At 36.6% G+C, this 23,808-nt stretch overlaps 1 protein-coding gene across 1 annotated transcript; it reads left to right on the forward strand.

The window, feature by feature from the left end:
• The first annotated feature begins 2,047 nt into the window (after positions 1 to 2,047).
• LOC119047433 (olfactory receptor 4F3/4F16/4F29-like) lies at positions 2,048 to 2,986 on the forward strand. Its single transcript, XM_037142873.2, has one exon. It carries the CDS (start codon positions 2,048 to 2,050, stop codon positions 2,984 to 2,986), a length of 939 nt encoding a protein of 312 aa, XP_036998768.2.
• Positions 2,987 to 23,808: the final 20,822 nt, after the last annotated feature.

The raw sequence follows: 23,808 nt of genomic DNA on the forward strand, positions 1-23,808 counted from the left end.
TGAGAGTAAAGTGATTTAATTTAGTTGATTGTGAAAAGACTCAGCTTGGTAGTGGTGAGGCAGAATTGGGGTCAGGTCATAGTGAGAACTTCTAGAAGTTTGGGGGCAGAGGGTGTTTTAGGATACATGAGAACATCACTTGACATGAATGTTTTGGTGAAAAGATTCTTCAGTTTTCTGTAGCTGACTCTGCAAAAGGAGAAGGATGTTAGTAAAACTGTTCTTCTGCATCCCAGCACCTTCTAAGGGAATAAAACTTCAGGAGCTGTGTTCAAGGTTCACCTCTACTTGGAATTGACTATGGTGGGTGTTTGGACACAGAGCAGTGGAATCATCTGTACCCCATCATCTGCTTCCCTTCCATACACAGATGTACTTCAAACTAAAAGGGCAACAACCCTGGAGCACCAGCTTTAGGTGCATGCAATCAAAATAAGGAGAAAGTTCTGTTTTGCTCCCTTATATTGTTATTTGACATTCTTTTGATTTCAAAATTGGCTGCAGCTTTAAAGTACAAGTGATCTTGAATGGACAGCACAGATGCACACATTTCAGATCAATAAGCATACTGGTATCAAATATGAGTGCAGGTTACAGTAAAGAGAAGGACTGTATACCTTAAAAAGATGGAGGCACTGCTGAACTGGAAAAGGTATTAGGTGGCTGAGGCTGAGGTCCTGGTGAAGAAAAACTTTATATTTTAATATCCAAGTGCTGGTTATAAGCATCTTAATATATGCAAAAGCACAGAAGCTGTTTGCAGATGTATTTAACATTCTTTGTAGTAATAAATGCATATGCTTTAGGAGAAAGTAGGGTGAATTTCCGTTATTTATATATATATCCTAGGATGGGATAAAAGCCTGTCAGGTCCACGCGTAGGATCCAGAGATTTATTGAATAGTGTGGCCAGTAGTGAGCTCTGTATAATTTTGATAGAAGTTTAAAAAATGGTAGGATTCAGTGGGTGAACATTAAGGATGTTACAGTAAGTAAAATAAATAAGTCACAGAAAGACAAATACACCATGATCCCACTTATATGAGATATCTAAAGTTGTCAAATTTATAGAAAATAAGTGGAGTGGTGATTACCAGGACCTGGGGCCTGGGTGGAGGATGTTCTTGTTTAATGTGTATAGAATGTCAGAGCTGCAAGATGGAAACGTTCTGAAGATCTTTAAAAAAAAGTGTCAATATACTTCATACTACTGAAGTAGATGCTTAAAAAAATGTTAATTCAGTAAATATTACATCATGTACTTTTTCCACATGAAACAAAATGAGAATATTTGGAAGAGAACTCAACCTAATCTGACTTGAAGAAGAATGAAATTCTATCTTTGATAGGGTCCATATACTCCCTTTTTTTACTACAGCTGCCTAGTTCTGATGTTAATATTGTGTAGTTTCATTGATCTCAAACTCAGTCTGCATCCTATTCTATCATTTGTTTTTTCTTAATTGAGTCCCATCTCATATTTCAGAAACTTTTATTGCTAGATAATGATTCTTTGAAAAACAACAGTTTTCCCCTAACACTATGCTATAAGGAGAAATTGTGTGGAGAGAAGAATATAAAAAAATGGCCATGAAAGGGAGATGAAAATTTTCATATGCTGAGAAGGGTAAGATATATTATGTATAACTATCTAATTTCTTTTTTGGAGGTAATTAAATAAATTTATTTGCACTGTCTTTCTGCCTTTGCAAGTAAGTATACTTTCTTGCTTGTGTATTTCGTTTCTTGCTGCAGGTACATGCCTAATTCTCCCATAATTTTAGTGTATAAGAGATTACGCTGCTAGTTACAATCATGATATGATGCCTTGACTTATGTTTATACTACCACCACCACCACCACCACCACCACCATCATCATCATCATCATCTTGCAAGTGTGAAGGATTGGATAACCAGATAGTTTTCACTTTTATGGTGAATAGTGAAAAAAACAAATAATTAATACCACTCTCATCCAAAATAATCATTTCTGTCTTATTTTCCTAGTGCTCATAATTTCAGGCAGAGCCCAGTCGGTTGGATAAATGGAAGGGGGAAATCACTCAGTTGTGTCTGAGTTTGTGTTTCTGGGACTCACCAACTCATGGGAGATCCAGCTTGTCCTCCTGGTGTTTTCCTCTGTGCTCTATGTGGCAAGCATGACTGGAAACTTCCTTATTATGTTTTCTGTGACCACTGATCCTCATTTACACACCCCCATGTACTTTCTACTGGCCAATCTCTCCTTCGTTGACTTGGGAGTCTGCTCCAATGGTGGCCCCAAGATGATTTATGACCTCTTCAGAAAGCGTAAAGTCATCTCCTTTGGAGGCTGTATTGCTCAGATCTTCTTCATCCACTTCCTTGGTCTTACAGAGATAATGCTGCTCATTGCCATGGCCTTTGACAGATATGTGGCCATATGCAAGCCACTCCACTACCTGACCATTATGAGCCCACGGATATGTATTTTGTTTACAGCTACTGCCTGGGCATTTGGTATCAGTCACTCATTGTTCCAAATAGCACTTATTATTAACTTGCCCTTCTGTGGTCCTAATATACTGGACAGCTTTTATTGTGACCTTCCTCGGCTCCTCAGACTGGCCTGTACAGACACCTACAGACTGCAGTTCATAGTCATTGCCAACAATGGAGTACTTTGTGTTGTCTCTTTCTTTGCACTCCTCATTGGCTACATTGTCATCCTGTTCACTGTTTGGAAACACTCCTCAGGTGGTGCACCCAAGGCCCTCTCCACTTTGTCAGCTCACATCACTGTGGTCCTTTTGGCCTTTGTACCAATCATGTTTGTCTATACATGGCCACACCCCAATTCACAGATGGACAAGTTTCTTTCACTCTCTGATGCTGTACTCACTCCTTTTTTAAATCCAGTCATCTACACATTTAGGAATAAGGAGATGAAGGCAGCAATAAAGAGATCTTTCAGACAATTAGTGATTTTTATGAAGATTTCATAAATAATGTTAAAGGGTCTTTATCATCATGTAGCCCATATCTAAATTTTAGAGTTGTTCTGTAATGTATCAGTAATTGATTTGCATCACCACACTGTTTAAGAATGCTCTTATTTCCTAACAAGAATGAGTATTAGAGAAATAAAACTTTAATTCAAAAGTTATGTTGATTTATATTGGGTTGCACATATATGTGCTAATTATAGTAATTTCTTCCTTGTTGGTTTCTTTGCCTTTCCTTTTTCTGAAGGTTTTTGGGTTATTATTGTCTTTCAATTTACCAATCTATTTTCTCATAATGTGTCTTTTGAGGAAACCAAGGTGCTAATTATTCACTTGCAACTGATAGTCACCACTTTTGAACAATAACCCCTCTTTTTTACTGTTTTGGTGAGTTGGAAAACATTCATATCTCATTGGAGTTATTCAAGCCCATTGTAAGTATCAACTTCCTCTTTCTGGTTTAGAGAAGAGAGTTATTTTGTCAAGCAGAAGACTTTTCTCTTCAGATCCTTCAAATAGTAATAAACAAACTGATTTCAGACTAGTGGTGTAGTAATCTCTTGTTTCATTCTCTTCTGCCTTTCTGCTCCCTTTCTTTTTCTTCCTCTTATATATGTGACCATGATCACTCAACCCTTTTTTCTATTTGTGATGTAAACCCTTCTGGGAAGAACTTTGAAAAGCCCAAACCAATGACACCCACTGGTGTCCTCTACCTACATGTGCATATTCAGGATCTAGTGTTTCATTCTTTCATTAGTCTGTCCCACAAATTATTATTTTTCTCTTGTATATATGTAGAATTCTGCTTCCACTGTAACTGAAATTGTTTTCAGAATTTCATGGAAGCATCCAAAATATGGGGCTGGAATAATTATAGTTGGAGAGAAATATGAATGAAATATTTGCTGTACAAACTTACTGAAGCTTTTGCAGTGCTTTGTGAAAAATCAAGTGTGAGATTTCCAGTGCTGACCAAATGTCATAAAGCCAATATAGCCTCTTTTTTCTTTAGTTACATCTAAACAATCTTGAAAAAATCATATACTAGTAAAAACTACCCAAGTAAAGAAAACTAAAGGTAACAAAAACACTGGTGTATTGTAGAAGGCAATCAAAACTTGAAGAAACAATGCATAAGTAGATGATGTTATTTTTCAAGATTTTTTTCATTTTTTCTCTCTTGGCCTTTACCTGAGAATAGATTCCAAATGCAAAACTGTGGTTGCCATGATACAGGCAGAAAAAAATGCTAAGAGGGGATCAGGACATCTGTCCATGGAACTGGGAAAATTGGTCTCAGAAAGCTGGGGAGTGTCACACACACACACACTTGTTTTCTTTATTTTTCCTCTCTTTACCAAATCCTATGGCAGTGGAGCAGGTACCTAAAACTTTTTTCAGAACCTCATTATTTTTGTAGAGAGGGGTTGAGAGAGGGCCCCTGTGGAATGAAGAATGAGACTGAAATTCCCAAATATTTTTTCTTCCTCTTGTTTCTCGCCACATTACTGTAGGAACAGAACCTTTTTATGGAACTGCAACTCAGCATAATTCAGGCAGCTAAAACTCCAAGAGAAATTACATATATCCAGGTGAATGATGATGAAAAAGGGCTCTGCAAGATGAAGAGTGAGTGTAGATTCTTAGAGAGGAGAGACCTGGGAAAAAAGATCACCTAGTCTGGTGTATGCACCATCATCACACACCAGGGCTGGTTCCTGAGCTGTGCATGCATGGGACAGACCCAGAGCAGCATAGCATCACCTTTGAAAACTTATCTACCAATGAGTGTCACCTGTGGGGCACACTCAAAACAATGGACAAAAGGCTATAAAAAATAGCAACAGAAGCTGTAACAGAACTTATATGAACCTAAATTATTGCCTACGAAAAGAAAACACAATTTTCCAGAGAATTTTAACATTAGGTATTTTGTCAACCTAGAGTTTCACAAAATAATTTTCACAATGACAAGATAAAATCTAAAATTAATTGACATAAAAGAACCAGGAAAATGTGAAAAATTTCCAAAGAAAAAGACAATCAACAGGTGCCAAATGCAACATTACCAGGATACTAGAATTTGCAGAAAAACACTTTATTTATTTATTTGTTTATTTAATTGTTGTTCAATTAAAGTTGTCCTCATTTACCCCCTTTGTTCTCCCTTCCCTGCCCTTCCTCCTCCCACATGCAATCCTCCCCCTCCCCTATTGACTTTGTCCATGAGTCCTTTATAAATGTCCCTTTGCTTGAGCTTTTCTTTTCTTTCCTCTTATATACCCCTCCCCTCACCCTTCTGGTAACTGTCAGTTTCTTTTTTATCCCAAGGGTATGGCTCTATTTTGCTAATTTGTTTGTGTTGTTGGTTAGGTTCCACTTGTAGATGTGATCCTATAGTATTTTTCTTCCACATCCTGCCTCATTTCACTTAGCATAATGCTGTCCACTTCTATTCATGCTGTTGGGAAGCGTAGGACCTCCTTTTTTCTGCTGCATAGTATTTCATTGTGTAAATGTACTACAGCTTTTGATCCACTTACTAATGGGCATGTCAGCTATTATTTCTAGCACTTGGCTATTGCAAATAATGGTGCTATGAACATTAAACTGCATAGGTTCTTCCACTGACTCAATCTCCTCTGGCTTTTGCAGACAGAAATTATGGGGATTTATCTTTCTGAAATTGTTAACCTTGGCTGATGGGCCTGGTGTGGTGCTTGGGCTCCTTGCTCCCAAGCTATCCATCCTAAATTTTTATGCACTACACATGTATGTGGGACCAGCCTGTGCCACATCAGCACCCCTCCTACCAGTCCAGATGGATGTGGTTTCTCTAATTCCATAGTTGTCAAACTTCCATTTAAGTTGATTTCTGCCATTTCTGAGTGATGGTTGCTCTACAATTAAGTTGTAATTTTTTCATGGTTGTGCGAGGAGTCAAGCCATGTTAACCTATGATTCCATCATGACAGGTGTAGTTCTTTTCAGTTTTTTGTTTTTTTCCTTTGTTAGATGACTTTCAGGTGTACTATAATATGAAATCTTGCAATTTATGATAATAGCATGGGTGAACCTTAGGGGTACAGTGCTAAGTGAAATAAGTCAAAAGGAGAATAACAAATACTATGTAGTTCCATTTGCATGTGGAATAAAAAAGACCTGAAGAAGCAAAATTAAACCAACTCTTTGATTTTCTATTTCATTTTGCTCAGGATATTTAAGCCCCCAAACTTTTTACTTTTAGTAATCTTCATTTCTATCATGCTTTTAAGTTTTCTATTTACTTCTTGCAATTTTCCAGTTTATTTTTCATCACTTTATATTTTCTATGAATTATGTATTTTTGAGTGTTTTTTTGCAAACTTTTATTTCTTATTTGTTTTGTTTTTATTTACTGTTGTTCATGTACAGTTGTCTCCACATCCACACCACCATGGCTCCCCACCCCACCCATCCCTGACTCCCACCCTCAAACCTACACCCTTTTAGCTTTATTCATGTGCCCCTGATATGTTTTCCATGATGACCTTCCCCTATTTTGTTCCATTATCCTTCTTACCCCTCCCCTGTGGTTACTTTATGTTCTGGTTGTATTTTGCTTGATTCTTCATTTTTCTTTAGGTTCCACTTATTGATGTGATCATATGGTGTTGGTCTTTCATCAGCTATCTTATTTCACTTAGCATAATGGTCTCCAGTTTCATTCATGCTGTGGGGAAAGGTTATTTCTTTTGTTAACACTTACAAAACAATGTAACTTTTATTTTTATTTAGTTATGTGTGCCTTGCTTAGTCTTTTCTTTTTTTCTTTTTATATTTTTTAGTTGTTTCAATTCTTTCCCCCTTTGCCTCTCTCTGTCCAGCCTGCCCTCTATTTCCATAGTCAATCCTGACCCCATTGTCCATGTCCATGAGTTCCTTGACTAATCCCTGACTTTATCTCAAACAGTTACATCTCCTCTATTCCCTTACCACCGTCAGTCAATTCTGTGAATCTATGCCTGTGGTTCTATTATAGCACTAGTTTATTTTTGTTCATTAGGATCCTCTTTTAAGTGAGATCATACTTTATTTGTCTTTCACCAACTGGCTTATGTTACTCACCGTGATAGTCTCCAGGTCCATCCATGCAGTTGAATAAGGTAGGAATTCCTTCTTTCTTTCTCCTGTGTAATATTTCACTGTGTAAATTTACTAGTTTTTTAATCCACTCGTCTACTGATTTTCAAAAAATTTACTTTTAACTACAATTTGTAATCAATGTTATTTTGTATTAGTTTCAGGGTACAGCATAGTGATCAGACATACTTTACAAAGTGTTCCTCTGATATTTCTAGTACCCAACTGGCACCATATATAGTTATTGCAATATTATTAACTATATTTCTTATGCTATACTTTACATTCCTATGACTATTTTGTATCTACCTTGGGGGTGCTCTGCCCACCGAGCTCTCCTGTCTGCCATGGATGAGAGTAAGTCTGCTAAGAAATGATGTGTTTTAGGAGGTAAGGTGGCCAATCTCTTAAAGGAGAAGGGCCTTGAGCCTGTTCCACAATGGACTTTTATTAGGTTTAATTTGCTTAGGAACACAGGGCATATAGCTCATCAGTCATTGTCAGGCAGTAATGATCATACAATAGGTAAGATTCAAAGAAGGATAAGGGCTTATTCTGAGTCAGGGTCAGATGGCCAAAGGGTCATAAAACTTTGGGGAACAAACTTATTTTTTCTTAAACCCTCATCATTTAAATTGATGGTGTTCTTAATAAAGCAGCTTTTACAGGATCTTATGCATTCTTTTCTCAGGCTTGATTGTCCTGGAAATCCACCTTTTCCAGCACAGAACTGAACCGACTTGTGGCATTGTTTCAGGCTTAAGTTGGGTGGGGGATGCGGGCAGCCAAGTGATTAGGAGACTTTTTATAGACATAATGAGGACTCAGGTTATGTCAAAGCTGAGGGGGGAGGGTCCAACATACCCTTTTTCTACAGTCCCCCAAGTGCTTCCCTGATGACCCCACTGTGACCATGTCTATCTCAGGTTGTCCCTCCCTTGAGGAATCTTACCTGTCATTGGCTAATCAGTCACCTACCCAGGCCAGATGGGGAAAAGTAAAGGAAGCAGAGGCAGCACCTCTGCCAGGCAGATAAGCTTGTCTTTTTAGTTGCTTATGGTCCCAAGGTCATTTTTCTCAACCTTAGCCATGGAGGGTTACATCTTCTGAAACCAGGCAGTTGCCATTGTCAACAATTACCCATCTGTACTTTTCAATCCCTTCACCATTTTTACCCAGTCCTCTCACACCCCTCCCCTCTGGAAACTCTCAGTTGGTTCTATGTACCTGAGAGAGTATTTCAATTTCTTTTGTTCATTTATGTTTTCTAGATTTTATATATGAATGAAATCATGTGGTATTTGTTTCTTTGACTGACAGTCATTTCATTTAGCCTAATAACTTCTGGGTTCATCCATGCTGTGGCAAATAGTAAGATTTCATTATTTTTTAAGGCTGGGTAATATTCTATTGTATTTTAGTACCACAACCTTTTTATACACTTTTTTAATTTTTAACCTATTTGTATTTTAATCCTTAGTCCAAGACAACTTTCACTGTAGAGAGAGAGAGAGAAAGGAGAACGTCTATGTAAGAAAGAAAAATTGATTGGTTGTCTCTCATTGGTACCTTACCAAGGTTCAAAACCTTAACCTAGGTATGAACCCTGACTGGGAATCAAACCCACAGCCTTTGGGTACAACACCCCAACAAATCAAGCTTCACTGACCATGGTATCCACTCATCTATTTATGGGCACCTGGATTGCATAGTAGCCTAGCTATTGTAAATAATGCTACAATGGAGATAGAGGAGCATATACCATTATTTTTCCAATTTGTGTTTTGGGTTTCTTTGATTATATACTCAGAAGTGGAAACACTGGGTCATAGGCAGTTCCATTTTCAAATTTTTGAGGAAACTCCATACCATTTTCCACAGTGACTGCACCAGTATGCAATCCCAACAGTTCACAAAGATTCTTTTTTCTCCACATCCTCACTAACATTTGTTATTTGTTAATTTATTGATAATAAGCATTCTGACAGGTATGAGGTAATAATATCTCATCATTTTAATTTTTATTCTCTGATGATTAGGGATGTTGAGTATTTTTTCCTATGTCTATTGTCCATCTACTTTTCCCCTTTGGAGAAGTATCATTTATTTCTTTTCACTCATATTATGTACAAGTTATTTCAGAAAGAGGGCATCTTGTTAAAAATTCATAGAAAATTGGCTGATAACTTTTACTTCAGGGCATAACTTTCTACTAGGTGTATGCTGGGTACATTATGTCATTTTTCTCTTTTCTTTCTTCTTGAAGTTTGCTCAAATAGGTAATCAGCTTTATTTTATAATAAAATATTGTAACATAATAGTAATATTAATATGAATTTTTAAATATACCAAATATATGAAAGAACATTGTGGAGAAGGAGCTAGGGATGTTGTCTTCAAAACAAAGTGTTGGTGTGCTTTTCTCCTGTGATGCTGTATTAACTTCTGACTCAGAATATACTCATTTGTTAAGTTTTTTTTGACATTTCCTATGATTTATACTTTTTTCTCACTATCTAATGGGAATTATCTGCTATCTGGCTGCTTATCCCTTTCTCTTGCCTTGAGTTTTCTTCCATTACACCACAAACATGGCCTAATTACTCAAAAGGTGGTTTATTTGAATCTTCTCTTTCAGATCTTTCCCCCACAATTCCTCAATACTTTTGTACCATGTCAAATTTACTAGATTTGCGTTCTGGTACCCACCTCTTTCTGAGACTGCTGAGCTTCCTGAGTACCCTAAGATCTTTAGTGGCTCATATTTCTCTTCAGTGTTTGCTCTTAACCCATTTCCATTTTTGCTACACATACATTTTTCTTCACATGTTGAAGTTTGAAATTATAAACATGTTTCCTTGTCTTTCTCAGGATGGAACTCGCATTTATGTTTATTTCTCCTGGTTTACAGGAAAAGAGAGAGACAATTTAAGTGTGGAATATAACAATAGAGGTATGAATTTATTTTATACAATTCAGGTTGACCTACAGCTTTACTTTTGCAGTTGTTCCTGTCCAAAATTTCAATTAGTCAATATGTTAGGTAACATTGACTTTTCAGGGTCCAGAGTTATAACCAGTACACAATAAAACCTAACACTGATTTTTCTATAAAAAGGTAGCTGTAGGTGAAAGAGGAAAAGTTTGAAAAATTAAGAAATTCATTTGTAGTTCAACCTTTAATATCTTTATAATTATGGATGAAAAATAATTTGTGATTATGTGGCAATAACACCACCTTCTTCACTGTGTGGCGGTCAGGATTCAATAAAATATATATAAAAGCATTATTTATAAGTAAATTTTGATCTCATCTTCTTATACATTTTCTCTGCTTTTTCTTCATGGAATATTGTATTAATTTATATCTAAGCATTATCCTTTATACTTTTAAAAATATTTTCTACTGGGAAGAGGAAGATGGTAGTGACATAGAAGAAAGCAGGTTCCACTCCCCCCAATATATGGGAGAAAACCTAGCTATCTACAGAGGAACAGAACACACAGCCAACAGTACCCTAGCATATATGGAAATAGAAAACCAAAAATTATAGCTGACTTGAAAAACCAGATGGTAGAAGCTGTGAACACCAGTATAGCAACTGAAAGAGGAACCCCAACAACAAAAACCACCAACAGATAACAACAGAAGAACATGAAGGAGAGAGTGAAATGTACACTGACCTCAATCCAGGACTTATCCGCAAATACAGCTAAATAGTGGAGAAATTAGCCCAGGACAAACAACTGAACAAGAAGAGCAAGAGAGCATCTGCAAAACCATGTACACATGGAAGAACGAACCAGCTTCAACACAACCTGCCCTCACCAGCACAACAGAAATAAGAGGTGGTAGACAGAATGACACTGAGTTTACCAGCTGGTGGGAAGGACTCACCACAAAAAGACCCAGCAACAATAAAAACCCAAAGATAAACTCAATGCCAAATTAAATGACAGCCCAAGCCCGGTGAGCTTGGAAGATCAAGGAGGCTGCACCACTGAATCTCACAGGTATTCTATCACAAAAGTTCACACCATAGATTCAGGGAACCAGAACAGATCAATTTAAGAAGCTGAGGCTAATTAAAAGAGTCTCAAAAACAATGAGAAGACAAGGAAACAATCCCCAAATGAAAGAAAAGGAGGAAGCTTCAGAAAGATGCTAAATGAAATAGAGGCAACTGAATTATCAGATGTTGAGTTCAAAGCAATGATTATCAGGAAGCTCAATGAGATCACAGAGAATTACCAGAAACTAAAATGAACTCACTGCAAACTATATCAGTATGAAAAAGGAAATAGAAAGTATCAACAAGGGCAAAGATGAAATAAAAAATAAAATTTCTGAACTGAAGAACACAGTAGAAGGAATCAAAAGCTGGAAAGATGAAGGAGAAGATTGGATCAGGGCACAGGAGGACAAAGTAGAATAAAACACGCAGAAAGAGCAAGAAAAGAAAAAGAGGCCCAGAAAGAATGAAGAGGTATTAAGAGAAATGCAAGACAATATGAAATATCATAATATCCATATAACTGGTATACCAGAAGTAGAAGAAGAAGAGAAAGGGCAAGCAAAAGTAACATGGAAAACTTCCCTAACTGGATAAGAGAAAGTCACACAAATCCAGGAAACACAGAGTCCCAATGAAGAGGAACCCAAAGAGGCCCACTTCAAGACATATCATAAATAAAATGGCAAAATTGCAAGACAGAGAGAGAATCTTAAAGGCAGCAAGGGAGAAAAAGAAGTAACGTACAAGGGAGTCCCAATAAGGTTAGCTACTGATTTCTCAATGGAAACACTCGAAGCAAGAAGACAATGGCAAGAAATATTCCAAGTAATGAGAACTAGAGGCCGGCAACCAAGACTACTTTACCCAGCAAGGCTCTCAATCAAGATAGAAGGAGCTTCCTAGACAAAAGAATTCTAAAAGAATATACCTCCACCAAAGCAACTCTGCAAGAGATGCTAAAGGGACTGATTTAAAGAAAGGAAAAGAGAGAGACAGAGAGAAACACAGGTACAAAAACGGCAATGAATAAGTACCTATCGTTAATATCCTTAAACGTAAATGGATTGAGTGCTCCAATCAATAGACATAAAATAGCTGAAAGCATAAGAAAGAATGATCTACACATATGCTGCCTCCAAGAGACCCACCTCAGGAAAAAAGACCTACACAAACTAAAAGTGAAGGGCTGGAAACAAATTTTCCAAGCAAATGGCCAGGAAAAAAAGCTGGGGTAGCAATACTCATATCACACAAAATAGACTTCAAAAAAGAGGGCCATAAAGAAAGATCCAGAAGGTCACTTCATAATACTCAAAGAAAGGATCCAACGAGAAGATATAAACATTGTAATTATGTATGCACCCAACATAGTAGCACCCAAATACACACAGAATATCTTAGAGGACTTTAAGAAATATATTGACAGCAGCACAATTATACTGGGGGATTTTAAAATACCACTGTCAAAAATAGACAGAAATTCTGAACAAAATATCAACAAAGATATTGTGGCATTGAACAATGCCCTAGATGAAATGGAATTAACTGAAATATATATAGAGAACTCTTCATCAAAAAGAAGTGAAATACACATTCTTTTCAAATGCACATGGAATATTTTCAAAAATAAACCACGTGATAGGACACAAAACAATCCTCAACATATTCAAGAAAATTGAAATCATACTATGCATTTTCTAGGACTACAAGGGACTGAAACTAAGCCCAAGGGAGAAAACCTAAAAACACTCAAAATCATGGACATTGTATAGCAAGCTATTAAACAATGAATGGGTCAAAAATGAAATTAGGGAAGAAGTAAACAAGTTTCTGGAAACAAATGAAAATGAACTCACAACAACCCAAAACTTATGGGACACAGTGAAGGGAGTCCTGAGAGGAAGTTTATAGCAATAAAGGCCTACCTAAAAAAAGATAGAAACATTTCAAGCAAACAACCTAAACTTAAACCTACAAGAACTCAAGGAACTACAACAAAGACAGCCCAGAGCAAGTAGAAGGAAGGAAATAACCGAGATCAGAGCAGAATTAAATGGCATAGAGACTAAAAGCACAATTCTTAGGATCAATGAATCCAGGAGCTGGTTCTTTGAAAAGATAAACACAATCAACAAGCCTTCAAGCAGGCTCATCAAGAAAAAAGGAGAGAGGACAAAAATAAACACAATCAGAAATGAAAGAGGAGAGATTACAACTTACACTACAGAAATACAAAAAAATTGTAAGAAATTACTATGAAAAACTATACAAAAAATGTAAAAACCTATGTGAAATGATCAAATTTCTTGAAAAAAGTAATCTTCCAAAATCAATGAAGAAGAAGCAGAAAGCCTGAACAGACAAATAACAACATCTGAATTGAAGCAGTAATAAAAAAAACTCCCACCGCACAGAAGCCCTGGACCAGATAGCTTCACAGGAGAATTCTACAAAGTATTTAAGGAAGAGTTATCCCCTATTTTTAACAGACTATTACAAAACATCCAAAATGATGGAAGACTCCCAAACTCTTTTTATGAAGCCAGCATCATCCTAGTCCCAAAACCAGATAAAGACACAACAAAGAAAAAAACTTCAGGCCAATATCATTGGTGAATATAGACACTAAAATCCTCAACAAAATATTGGCACAGCACATCCAACAACACATTAAAAAGATCATACACTATGATCAAATGGGATTCATATCAGGGATGCAAGGATGGTTCAATATTTGCAAATCAGTAAATGTAATACATCACATAAACAAAAGCAAAGACAAAAACCACATGATCATATCAATAGATGTGGAAAAAGCTTTTGATAAGGTACAGCACCCATTTATGTTAAAAACACTCAACAAAGTGGGAATAGAGGGAGCATTCCTCAACATAAAAGGCCATATATAAGAGACCTACCTCCAACATCATACTCAATAAACAAAAACTAAAATCTTTTTCACTGAGATCAGGAACAAGATAAGGTTGTTCACTTTCACCACTTCTATTCAATATAGTATTGGAAGTTTTAGCCACAGCAGTCAGACAAGAAAAGGAAATAAAAGGCATTCAAATCAGAAAGGAGGAAACAAAACTGTCACTGGAGATGACATGATAGTGTACATGGAAAATTCTATAGACTCTACCCCAAAACTGCTCGAACTAATTAATGAATTTGGGAAAACAGCGGGATACAAAGTAAATATCCAGAACTCAAAGGCATTTTTGTATACCAACAATATAACAGTAGAAGCAGAAATCAAGGGAAAAAAAACCCATTTGACATAGCAAAATTAAAATAAAATACCTAGGAATAAACCTAACCAAAGCAGTAAAAGAACTGTATGCAGAAACCACACAACACTGAAGAAACAAATCAAGAAAGACACAAAAATGGAAACATATATCGTGTTCATGATTGGAAGAATTAACATCATCTAAATACCCACACTACTCAAAGCAATTTACAGATTGAATGCAATATCTCTTAAAGTGATACTAATGTCATATTTCACAGACATAGAACAAACACTTCAAAAATTTATATGGAACCATAAATGACCCTGAATAGATCCTGCAATTTTGAGAAAGAAGAACAAAATAGGAGGAATCACAATACCTAATACCAAACTGTATTACAAGGCCACTGTAATCAAAACAGCCTGGTACAGGCATAAAAACAGGCCCATAGGCCAATGGAATAGAACGGAGAGCCCAGAAATAAACCCAAGTCTCTACTGGCAATTAATATTTGATAAAGGGGGCAGCAACATAAAATGAAGTAAAAATAGTCTCATCAACGAATGTTAGGAAAACTGAACAGCTATGTGCAAAAAATGAAAACTGAGCACCAACTTACACCATACACAAAAATAAATTTAAGGTGGTTAAAAGAAAAGTCCTAGAGGAGAACATTGGCAGAAAAATCTCAGATTTTTCATGTAGCAACATTTTTACTGATATGTCACCTAGAGCAAGGGACATAAAGGAAAGAATAAACAAATGGAATCTCATCCGAATTAAAAGCTTCTGCACAGCTAAAGAAAACAGTATTAAAATAAAAAGAGGATGAACTGTATGGGAAAACATATTTGCCAATGGTACCTCAGACAAGAGTTTAATCTGCAAAATATATAAGGAACTTACATGACTCCACTCAAAGAAGACAAGAAACTCAATTAAAAAATGGGCAAAAGACCTGAACAGACGCTTCTCCAAAGAGAACATACAGAGAATCCAGAGACACATGAAAAGATGCTCAGTATCACTATCTACCAGAGAGATGCAGATTAAATGCACCATGAGATACCACCTCACAGCAGTCAGAATGGCCATCATAAAGAATTCAACAAACAACTGTGGGAGAGGTTGTGGTGGAAAGGGAACCCTAATGCACTGTAGGTGGGATTGCAGACTGGTACAACCAAAATGGAAAACAGTTGGAATTTTCTCAGAAAACTAAAAATTGATCTCCCTTTTGACCCAGCAATTCCACTGCTAGGATTATATTCTAAGAACACTGAAACACCAATCCAAAAGAACCTATGCACCCCTATGTTCATAGCAGCACAATTTACAATAAGCAAGTATGGGAAGCAGCCTAGGTGCCCAACAGTAAATGAGTGTATCAAAAAACTATAGCACATTTATACAATAGAATTCTATTCATCAAAAAGAAGGAACTCCCAGCCTTTGCAACACCATGGATGGAACTGAAAAGCATTATGCTAAGCAAAATAAGCCAGGCGGTGAAAGATAAATACCATATGATCTCACCTTTAACAGGAACCTAAACAGCAAAATGAACAAACAAGAAAAATATAACCAAAGACACTGAAATAGAGAACAGACTGACAGGGACCAGAGGGAATAGGGGAGGGTATTTCAGGAGAAAAGAGGAAGCATTTACAGGAACAAGTATAAAGGACACATGGACAAAAACTAGAGGGAGGTGGAAATGGGAGGGAGGTGTGGAAGTATGGGAAGGTGAGCTTGGATGGGAGTAAAAAACAGAAAAGTGTACTTGAACAACAGTTAAACTAAAACAAATTAGAAAATAAATTTAAAAATAAAAATAAAAATACTTTATGTTTAAATGGAATACTATTGTGATAAACAGAATAGGAATGATTGATTAAAATTTAAAAGAAAGTATTTTTATTACTTTTATTGAGTCGTTTTGATTGTTTTTTTCTATTACCATTTATACCCTCATACCCTCTCCATCTCCACCCACTGTCCTTCCCCCCACAATTACCACACTCTCTTGTCTATGACCATGAAAAAACAATATTTGATGGCATTCTGGAATTCACTTGTAGTCACCATAAAGCAAAGATTTACAAGAGCATGTTATATCGCTATTGCATTGTGTGCCTACCACAATATCATACAACTGTACACTTGCAATCTGTATAATTTTATCAACCAATTACACCCCATTAAATTTAATTAAAAGTACTTCTAAAATGCTTCTCTTTCTTCTCATTAAAAGCTTCTCTGCTTAGATACACTGGGAAAATCTAAAAGACTATAAGACATGATTCCCCAGGCTAAGTGATCTCACAATCCCAAATCTCTGGGGCATCCCTTGGTCATTACTCCCTGGGGCTATAATTAGCTGCTGCTCTGTTGTATAGTCATTTGTGTGTGTCTTTAATGGTCCTGCATTGGACCAGTTAACTTTGGAAGAGCTGCATATTTCTGAAACTTCAATGACGCTGTTTTCTTGTTTCCCTTGGCAAAATAGGTATGTGGGAGGGAGAGAAATAAAATCTATAGCCAGCAAATCAGCCATCTAAAGTCTCTGTATTTCAGTCATGCAAAAATGAAGCCTTCCTTAACTCACTGTGATGTCAGCTTTCTATGTGGCTGGTTGCTGCTGGCAATAGAGAATGATGGAGCAGGAATCAGGCCCATGAATGAGAGTCACTTGTATGGTCAGTTGAATGTATGAGACAATGTGTGAGGGAACATGTGTATCTTACCCTCAAAGAATGAGAATAAACCTGTGGAAGGATATCAGGGAAGACTCTGAGTTTAGGCTCTGACTATCCTTCTCACCAAGTTTCCCAACTGTTGGACCTCTTGTTTAAACTTTTATTTTTTTGGTTTCCTGTGCCCTCTTTATGGCCTGGGGTTTATGGTCAGTCTTGCCAGTTGGTAGGTCTATCCAATGCCTAGAAACCTTTCATCATTTTGTACCCTTCAGCCTCAGCTTTCATTCCAGTTTTCAGCCCTCGTCATCCTAATGGTTGCAGCTCTTTTTGACTGATTGGAAGCTGTTGTTGGTGTGTAACAGCAGAGTGGCATGTAGTGTCTCTGAAAACTATCATGCACCTTCTAATGGGAAATTTTTATTATTTTATTCTTTGACAGGTCTATCACATTTATTATATTAAGTTATAAATAAAACTGTTATAAACACCCATGTGGTTTATCTGTGGACATACATTTTCAATCCATTTGAATAAATACTTTTGGGGTTTTTTTCATTTTAATTTTTGTGCAAGGAAAGTTTTTGGCCTTTTACCCCAATCCCAGCCCATACCCCAGCCCTCCACACCTCCCTCCCGTTTCCACACTTGCTTTTTAATTGTCCATGTGTCCTTTACACTTGTTTCTGCAAACCCTTCCCCTTTCCCCCTGAAATTCCCTCTCTCCCCTCTGGTCACTGTCAGCCTGTTCTCTATTTCAGTGTGTTTGGTTATATTTTGCTTGTTTGTTTGTTTTGGTGTTTAGGTTCCTGTGAAATGTGAGATCATATGGTATTTGTCTTTTACCATCTGGCTTATTTCTCTTAGCACAATGCTTTCTGGTTCCATCCAATGTGCTCCATCCATGTTGTAGGAGTTCCTTCTTTCCGCTGCATAGAATTCCACTGTGTAAATGTACCATAGGTTTTGATCCACTCATTTACTGATGTGCACCTAGGTTTCTTCCTGCACTTGGTTATTGTAAATTGTGCTGCTATGAACATTGAGGTGAATAGGTTCTTCTGGATTGGTGTTTCAGGGTGATGGCTGAATTTTGTGTTAAGAGTATGTTAGTCTTGTAAAAAAGTATCGAACTGTCTTCCCCAGTGGCTATACCATTTTTTTCACATTTACCAGCTTTCTGTTCCTGTAGGTCCACATTCTGACTAGCGTTGGGTGTTGTCAGTATTTTGAATTTTGGCCTCATCATTAATTTCTTGTACCTATTTATTTACTGCCTCCCCATATTTATTTAATAATTCTCTTTTATAGTTCAAGCTTGATTTATGTTTTTTCACATTTTTTATTGTTGTTCAAGAGAAACAAGCAAGCAAAATATAACCAGAGACATTGAAACTAAGAACAAACTGACAGTAACCAGAGGGCATGTGGGAGAAGACAATGGGGAAAAAAGAGGGAAGGGTCTTCAGGAACATGTACTTAATAATTCTTAAATGTCTAGGTTAGTTTCCAGTGTTAGGCACAAACTAATCTCTATCATCTTTCTCACTTTATTATCTTCTGTTCTCCAAACAATATCTATGCTCTAGACATTCTGCATGCTTTCTTATTAACCCGGTGAACACTAAACTTACCAGTTTTTATATTTACCACCTGGCTAAAATGACTTCTTTAGACATTGTATTTATGTGCTATTACACTTACTATCTCTTAAATCTATACACAACTGCCACATCTCTTATGCTTTTTTTTCTCACCATTGTAGTTATTTATCTCCACAGTTCTCATATGTTAGAGGGTCTATTCCACTTCCACCACATGAATCACCTAATGTCTGGTGTATATGTATATAAATATTAGATATGGATTAACTTTGTACAATATGGTCTACTTGAGATCTGACATGTATAAGTAAATCTACTCTGTTATTTTAATTTATTTTTTAAGTATAGTCACTATATAATTTTATACTGGTTATATTAGTTTAAGGTGTACCATATATGGATTAAACATTTTTATTCCTTACAGTGTGATTATCCCACTAATTCTTATATGCTGATTTTTTGATAATTGTCATTCTGAGTGTTGTGAATTGATATCTCATTGTGGTTTGGATTTGCATTGCTCTGATGAGTGGTGATGTTGAGCAATTTTCCATGTTTGTTGGCTATCTGTATATGTTCTTTGGAGGAATGTCTTTGCATGTCCTCTGTCAATTTGTCAATTGAATTGCTTATTTTTTGGTGATTGATCTGTATGAGTTCCTTATAATTTTGGGCATAGCCCCTTACCAGAAATATCTTTTGAAAAAATATTTTCCCAGTCTGTAGGTTGCCATTTTGTTTTGTCGGTTTCCTTCACTGTGAAGAAGCTTTTTAGTTGTGCTGTCCCATTCGTTTATTTTTACTTTTGTTTATCTTGTTCAAGGGGATGTGTCCAAAAAGATAGTACTCAGACTGATGTCTGGTAGTTTACTTCCTATGTTTTCTTCTAGGACTTTTATGGTTTAAGGCCTTATAAGTAAATTGACTTTAAATTAACAAAGTGAATAAGTGAGAAATTAAGACGGAATAGAGCATAACTAAAACTTTGGTCTTGAGTAACCATCTGACTAAAATACCTCTCTGTTTTGCACTTACATAATTAAAGTGAAAATTACAACTAAAATATTTATATACCTCATGAAAAAGGGAATTTAGGAGAAAAGTCTTTTATCCTAAACAGCTGGTGTGGTGGACCTTGGCCAGCAGTGTCCTCCTGTTGTGGCTGATGACGAGAATGAATGCACAGGTGACAAAACTCTTGTGGAGAAAAAGAGCATGGCATGACCACTGTCTCAAGGGGAGAGTGTCTATGGATGCCTCAGCCACTCTCTTGAGCACAGAGTGCCTCGACCCTTGCCTAGACAAGCTTGTATTGTTTACCTCTGATCTTACATCAGAGAAAGTTTTATTATCTCTTACATAGAATATTATTGTCTACACTTTAGGTACAATCAAGGAAATAAAAATAACATTCAGAGGGTAATGGCGATGAGCTGATTAGCTCTGTCTTTGGGAAAATTTGTACAGGCTTTGGATATTACCTTGAAGGTAGACAATACACATGTGTTGTTTTAGACCAGAGTAATGAAATTTTAGTAAGAGTAAGCCATAACAATCTGTATGCATTTTCTAGGCCTGATTCCCACATGTAAACTCGGTCTGAAGGTCTGGCTCCTGCCTACCACTTGGCTTCTGTAGGTTTTCCATACAGAGCTGAGTCACATTTGCCATACTTAAAACAAACCGGTCCCCTACAAGCTGGTATTGCATGGTTTGGCTTCCTTGCCTGGGCAGATGAACACCAATGTGAACCTTCAAAAATCTCTTGAAGTACTTGCCTTTGCCCTTTCTTCCTTTTCTCCTCCCATTTATCCCAAATCACAAGGGAAAGGGCCAGTGTTATCTGATGTGGTCAGACATAATTTAATGTTTTAAATATTGGGAGAATTGAAGTTTATGGCATTAGGTTGTTGGGGATAGCAGTAGTGGAAGGGACACAGCCTGATTAGAGCATAGAGTTTCTTTCTGCACCTGTCAGGCAGTCTTTGATTGGTATGTCCACTAAGGAGCAAAATTCTTAATGGGAAATGTGCTCGAATGATTGGATGCAAGTGCACACATGAAGGCTTTACCTCAAACTAGGTCTAATTTCAATACTTGATAATGGTACAATCTGAATTTGAGGGATGATTTTTTTATATATGAAAGTCACTCATATAGAGTCTTCAGTATAGAATAAATGCCATTTTTGTGCCATACAATGTACTAGTATGTCATCTATTTATGTATTATATCATTTGTTTGTCAGACACCCTGAAAGTGAGGCAGTATTATCTCCATGTTATTAATGAGAATCTGAAGTTCACAGAGGTAAAGTAACTTTGTCATCCTCATATAGCAAATAGTGGTGGAGCCAAGGTTGAAAAGCAAGCTTGGCCGCTGTCAAAGTTGAAGATTTTACCCACTCTGCCATAATGTATGAAAGCCAATCTGTGATTTTGTATTTGTAGGATTGAAAAAGATAGAAATGAAAATTAGGAAATGATTTCTGGACTTTTGAATGTGATCATAAAGCTTGTGATAACTCTACCATGGAGAAGAACCACACACTTGGAAATAACTGTGACCCTTAGTAACAGAAGCTGACTGGAAAGAGAATACTTCTGGAGTGGTAGAACACACAGAAAACATGCACCAGGGAGAGTTTCATGTGCTTGCTGTCTGTTGTTCTGTGTAAGTCTTTCTCCTGCTAGGTGGTATTTCTAGACTCCTCAAATGATATTAACAGTTCAGCTATTTGCATTGAATCACATGTGTATATCATTGTGCAGCATAAAGGGAAGTCTTTCTGTTCATTACCATGTGTGATTTTTCACAGAAACTCTATGAGGGTGAGAGGTCGATTAACAGTAGCAACTGTCTTTCTCTCCTTCCTTAAATGCAACTCAATGTCAAAGACAGGGGCAGCGCTGAATCAGTGAATTACAGGTGAGAGACTGATGTTCTCTTTAACTTACCTAAGTTCTCAGAAACAGAGGCTACCATATTTCATCACCTGAACTGTATTCAGTTTTTTCCCTTTTCTCTTGTACTCATTCTTTATATTAACATATCGTTTTAATATTTCCTTTCTCCATATTCCCCATATTTCAAATTTTCATTTTTATCCTTCCTGCTTTATTTTTCTGCATACCGCATTATTCCATAGACTTTACAAAAATGAGTTGAGTGCTGGTTTTAGGTTTGGAGTTGAAATGCTGTCTAATCCCCAGCAAGCAATCTGTTGTGAAGATTTAGGTGGCTTCTCAATGAGGGATGGATTCTCTGTCACTGAGAGTCATGGATTCTATAATTTTTAAATGAGGAATTTTTTTCTTATGCTTGTTAAAACTATTAGAAATAGTGACTGAGAGAGAACACAATCAAGAATAAGACTCATCACTGACCTGAAGGGTGACCTTACTACAGGCTGGGACTATTAATATAACCTCTCAGTCAAGAATAATCCACTAACTTTCTATAGGCATCTCAGTGTATAATATGGAAAATACACATATGAATAATGACAGTTGATTTTAATGAGTGACTTCCTATTATATAATTGAATGTATTTTCTTCATATTGCATGCATTTGCCTTATTTTTTCTACTCAGTTCTATTTCCTAAAGAGATGAATCAATATCTATGCCCTGGTGTAGCCTTCCCTATTGCTGTTGCTGACATGAACAACCTTCTACCCCAAACTCCCCAAAACCATCACCAAATATTCTTCTACTATTCACTTTACTTATGTGGTATACCACATTAGATTGTATCTGGTATATGTAAAATTATGGATTTTCAACTGTTTTCTTATTCTTTGACTTACAGGAGTTAGCAAAGGAACAAATAAGTATGAAAGAAAATTTTCAATAAAAGCTACAAGAAGAATTGAGATTTTAATTGAATTTCTAGGATAATAAAATTAATAAAGACCAAGAGAATTGGCTCTTAGCAACATCACCTTAAGTTTTCCACAGTTGTAGAGACCAGTTACACAACCAGTAAAATAACCTTTACACAAATCATAATATCAGGAAAACTAATCACTTTCCCAAATACAATGAACTATTTATTGTACTTGTCAAATGATCTTTAACTAGTCACACATGTTATATTTACTTGTTGTTAGCCTGTCATATAATTTAGTATTAATAATGGACACTTTGTGAATGTCACTAGTTGTAGTTTTAACCAGGAGAAACATGACTGTTCTCAGTTTTTTAAACTTAATTATTTTCTCTAGTATTTGCTTTTTGGAATAAAATCAAGGGATTTAACTTTTGGTGCTCTATTCTGACAAATGTGTCAATTTCCAAAACGCTGTTTATTTTTCTGGGTCTCATGTATTCCATCTGATTGATGCCCAAATGGAAAATGAGTTTTATATAATTCCATGAGAATTTTCTTCTCAACACAATGTGGACATGTGCTATTCCTCACTAAGGCCTTGGATTTTTTTCAACAGCTACTGAGTTTCCTGGGTCCCTCCCCAGTATCTCCATCACCTCCTCTCCATGCATACTCTTCCCATCAGTCGTGTCCTGCCCTGATGAGCAGCATATGCCATGGTCCCCTGGCCTCATTTCCCACTTGAAACTCCAGGTTTCTGATATTAGAAAGTGTGCATCTTGAGATTGTGGACTATTGGCTCAGGAGGTGACAGTATAATTACCACGTGTAAGTGAGAATATAGTGGCATTTGTGTCAGTGATGGTGATCCAGAATTGGGATCAAGACAGGACAGCCTCTGTGAGTTTTATGATCTGAGATGAGTGAGGGCATCAGTCATAGGGCTGTTTGTGTGAGAAGTTCTGGAGTTGTAGCTGCAAAAATGAAAGATGTCAATATTCCTATTCTACTGTATTTCATCAGCTCCTAAAATGATTAACTTGCATTGAGTGTTCTCAGGACCTACTCTCTCCACTATCAGGAAGGATTGAGGTAGGTATTGGAAATGAAGAAACATAGCACTGTTTGTTCTCTTCTCACCCTCATTCCACATGTAAATACAACACACATTAAAAGACTAAATCTCCACTGTTACATTTTTCTGTCCTATGGGTTAAGATCATGAATGAAGCTTTGTTCCCTAATAAAGCATGTCTTATTAATGTTTGAATTTCTCTTATTTTTATAATCATAGATCGAAAGCATAAAATA

This window comes from Artibeus jamaicensis, unplaced genomic scaffold (assembly GCF_021234435.1).
Source record: "Artibeus jamaicensis isolate MK-2021 breed Jamaican fruit bat unplaced genomic scaffold, CSHL_Jam_final contig_885, whole genome shotgun sequence".
In the NCBI taxonomy this organism is placed as follows: Eukaryota; Metazoa; Chordata; class Mammalia; order Chiroptera; family Phyllostomidae; genus Artibeus; species Artibeus jamaicensis.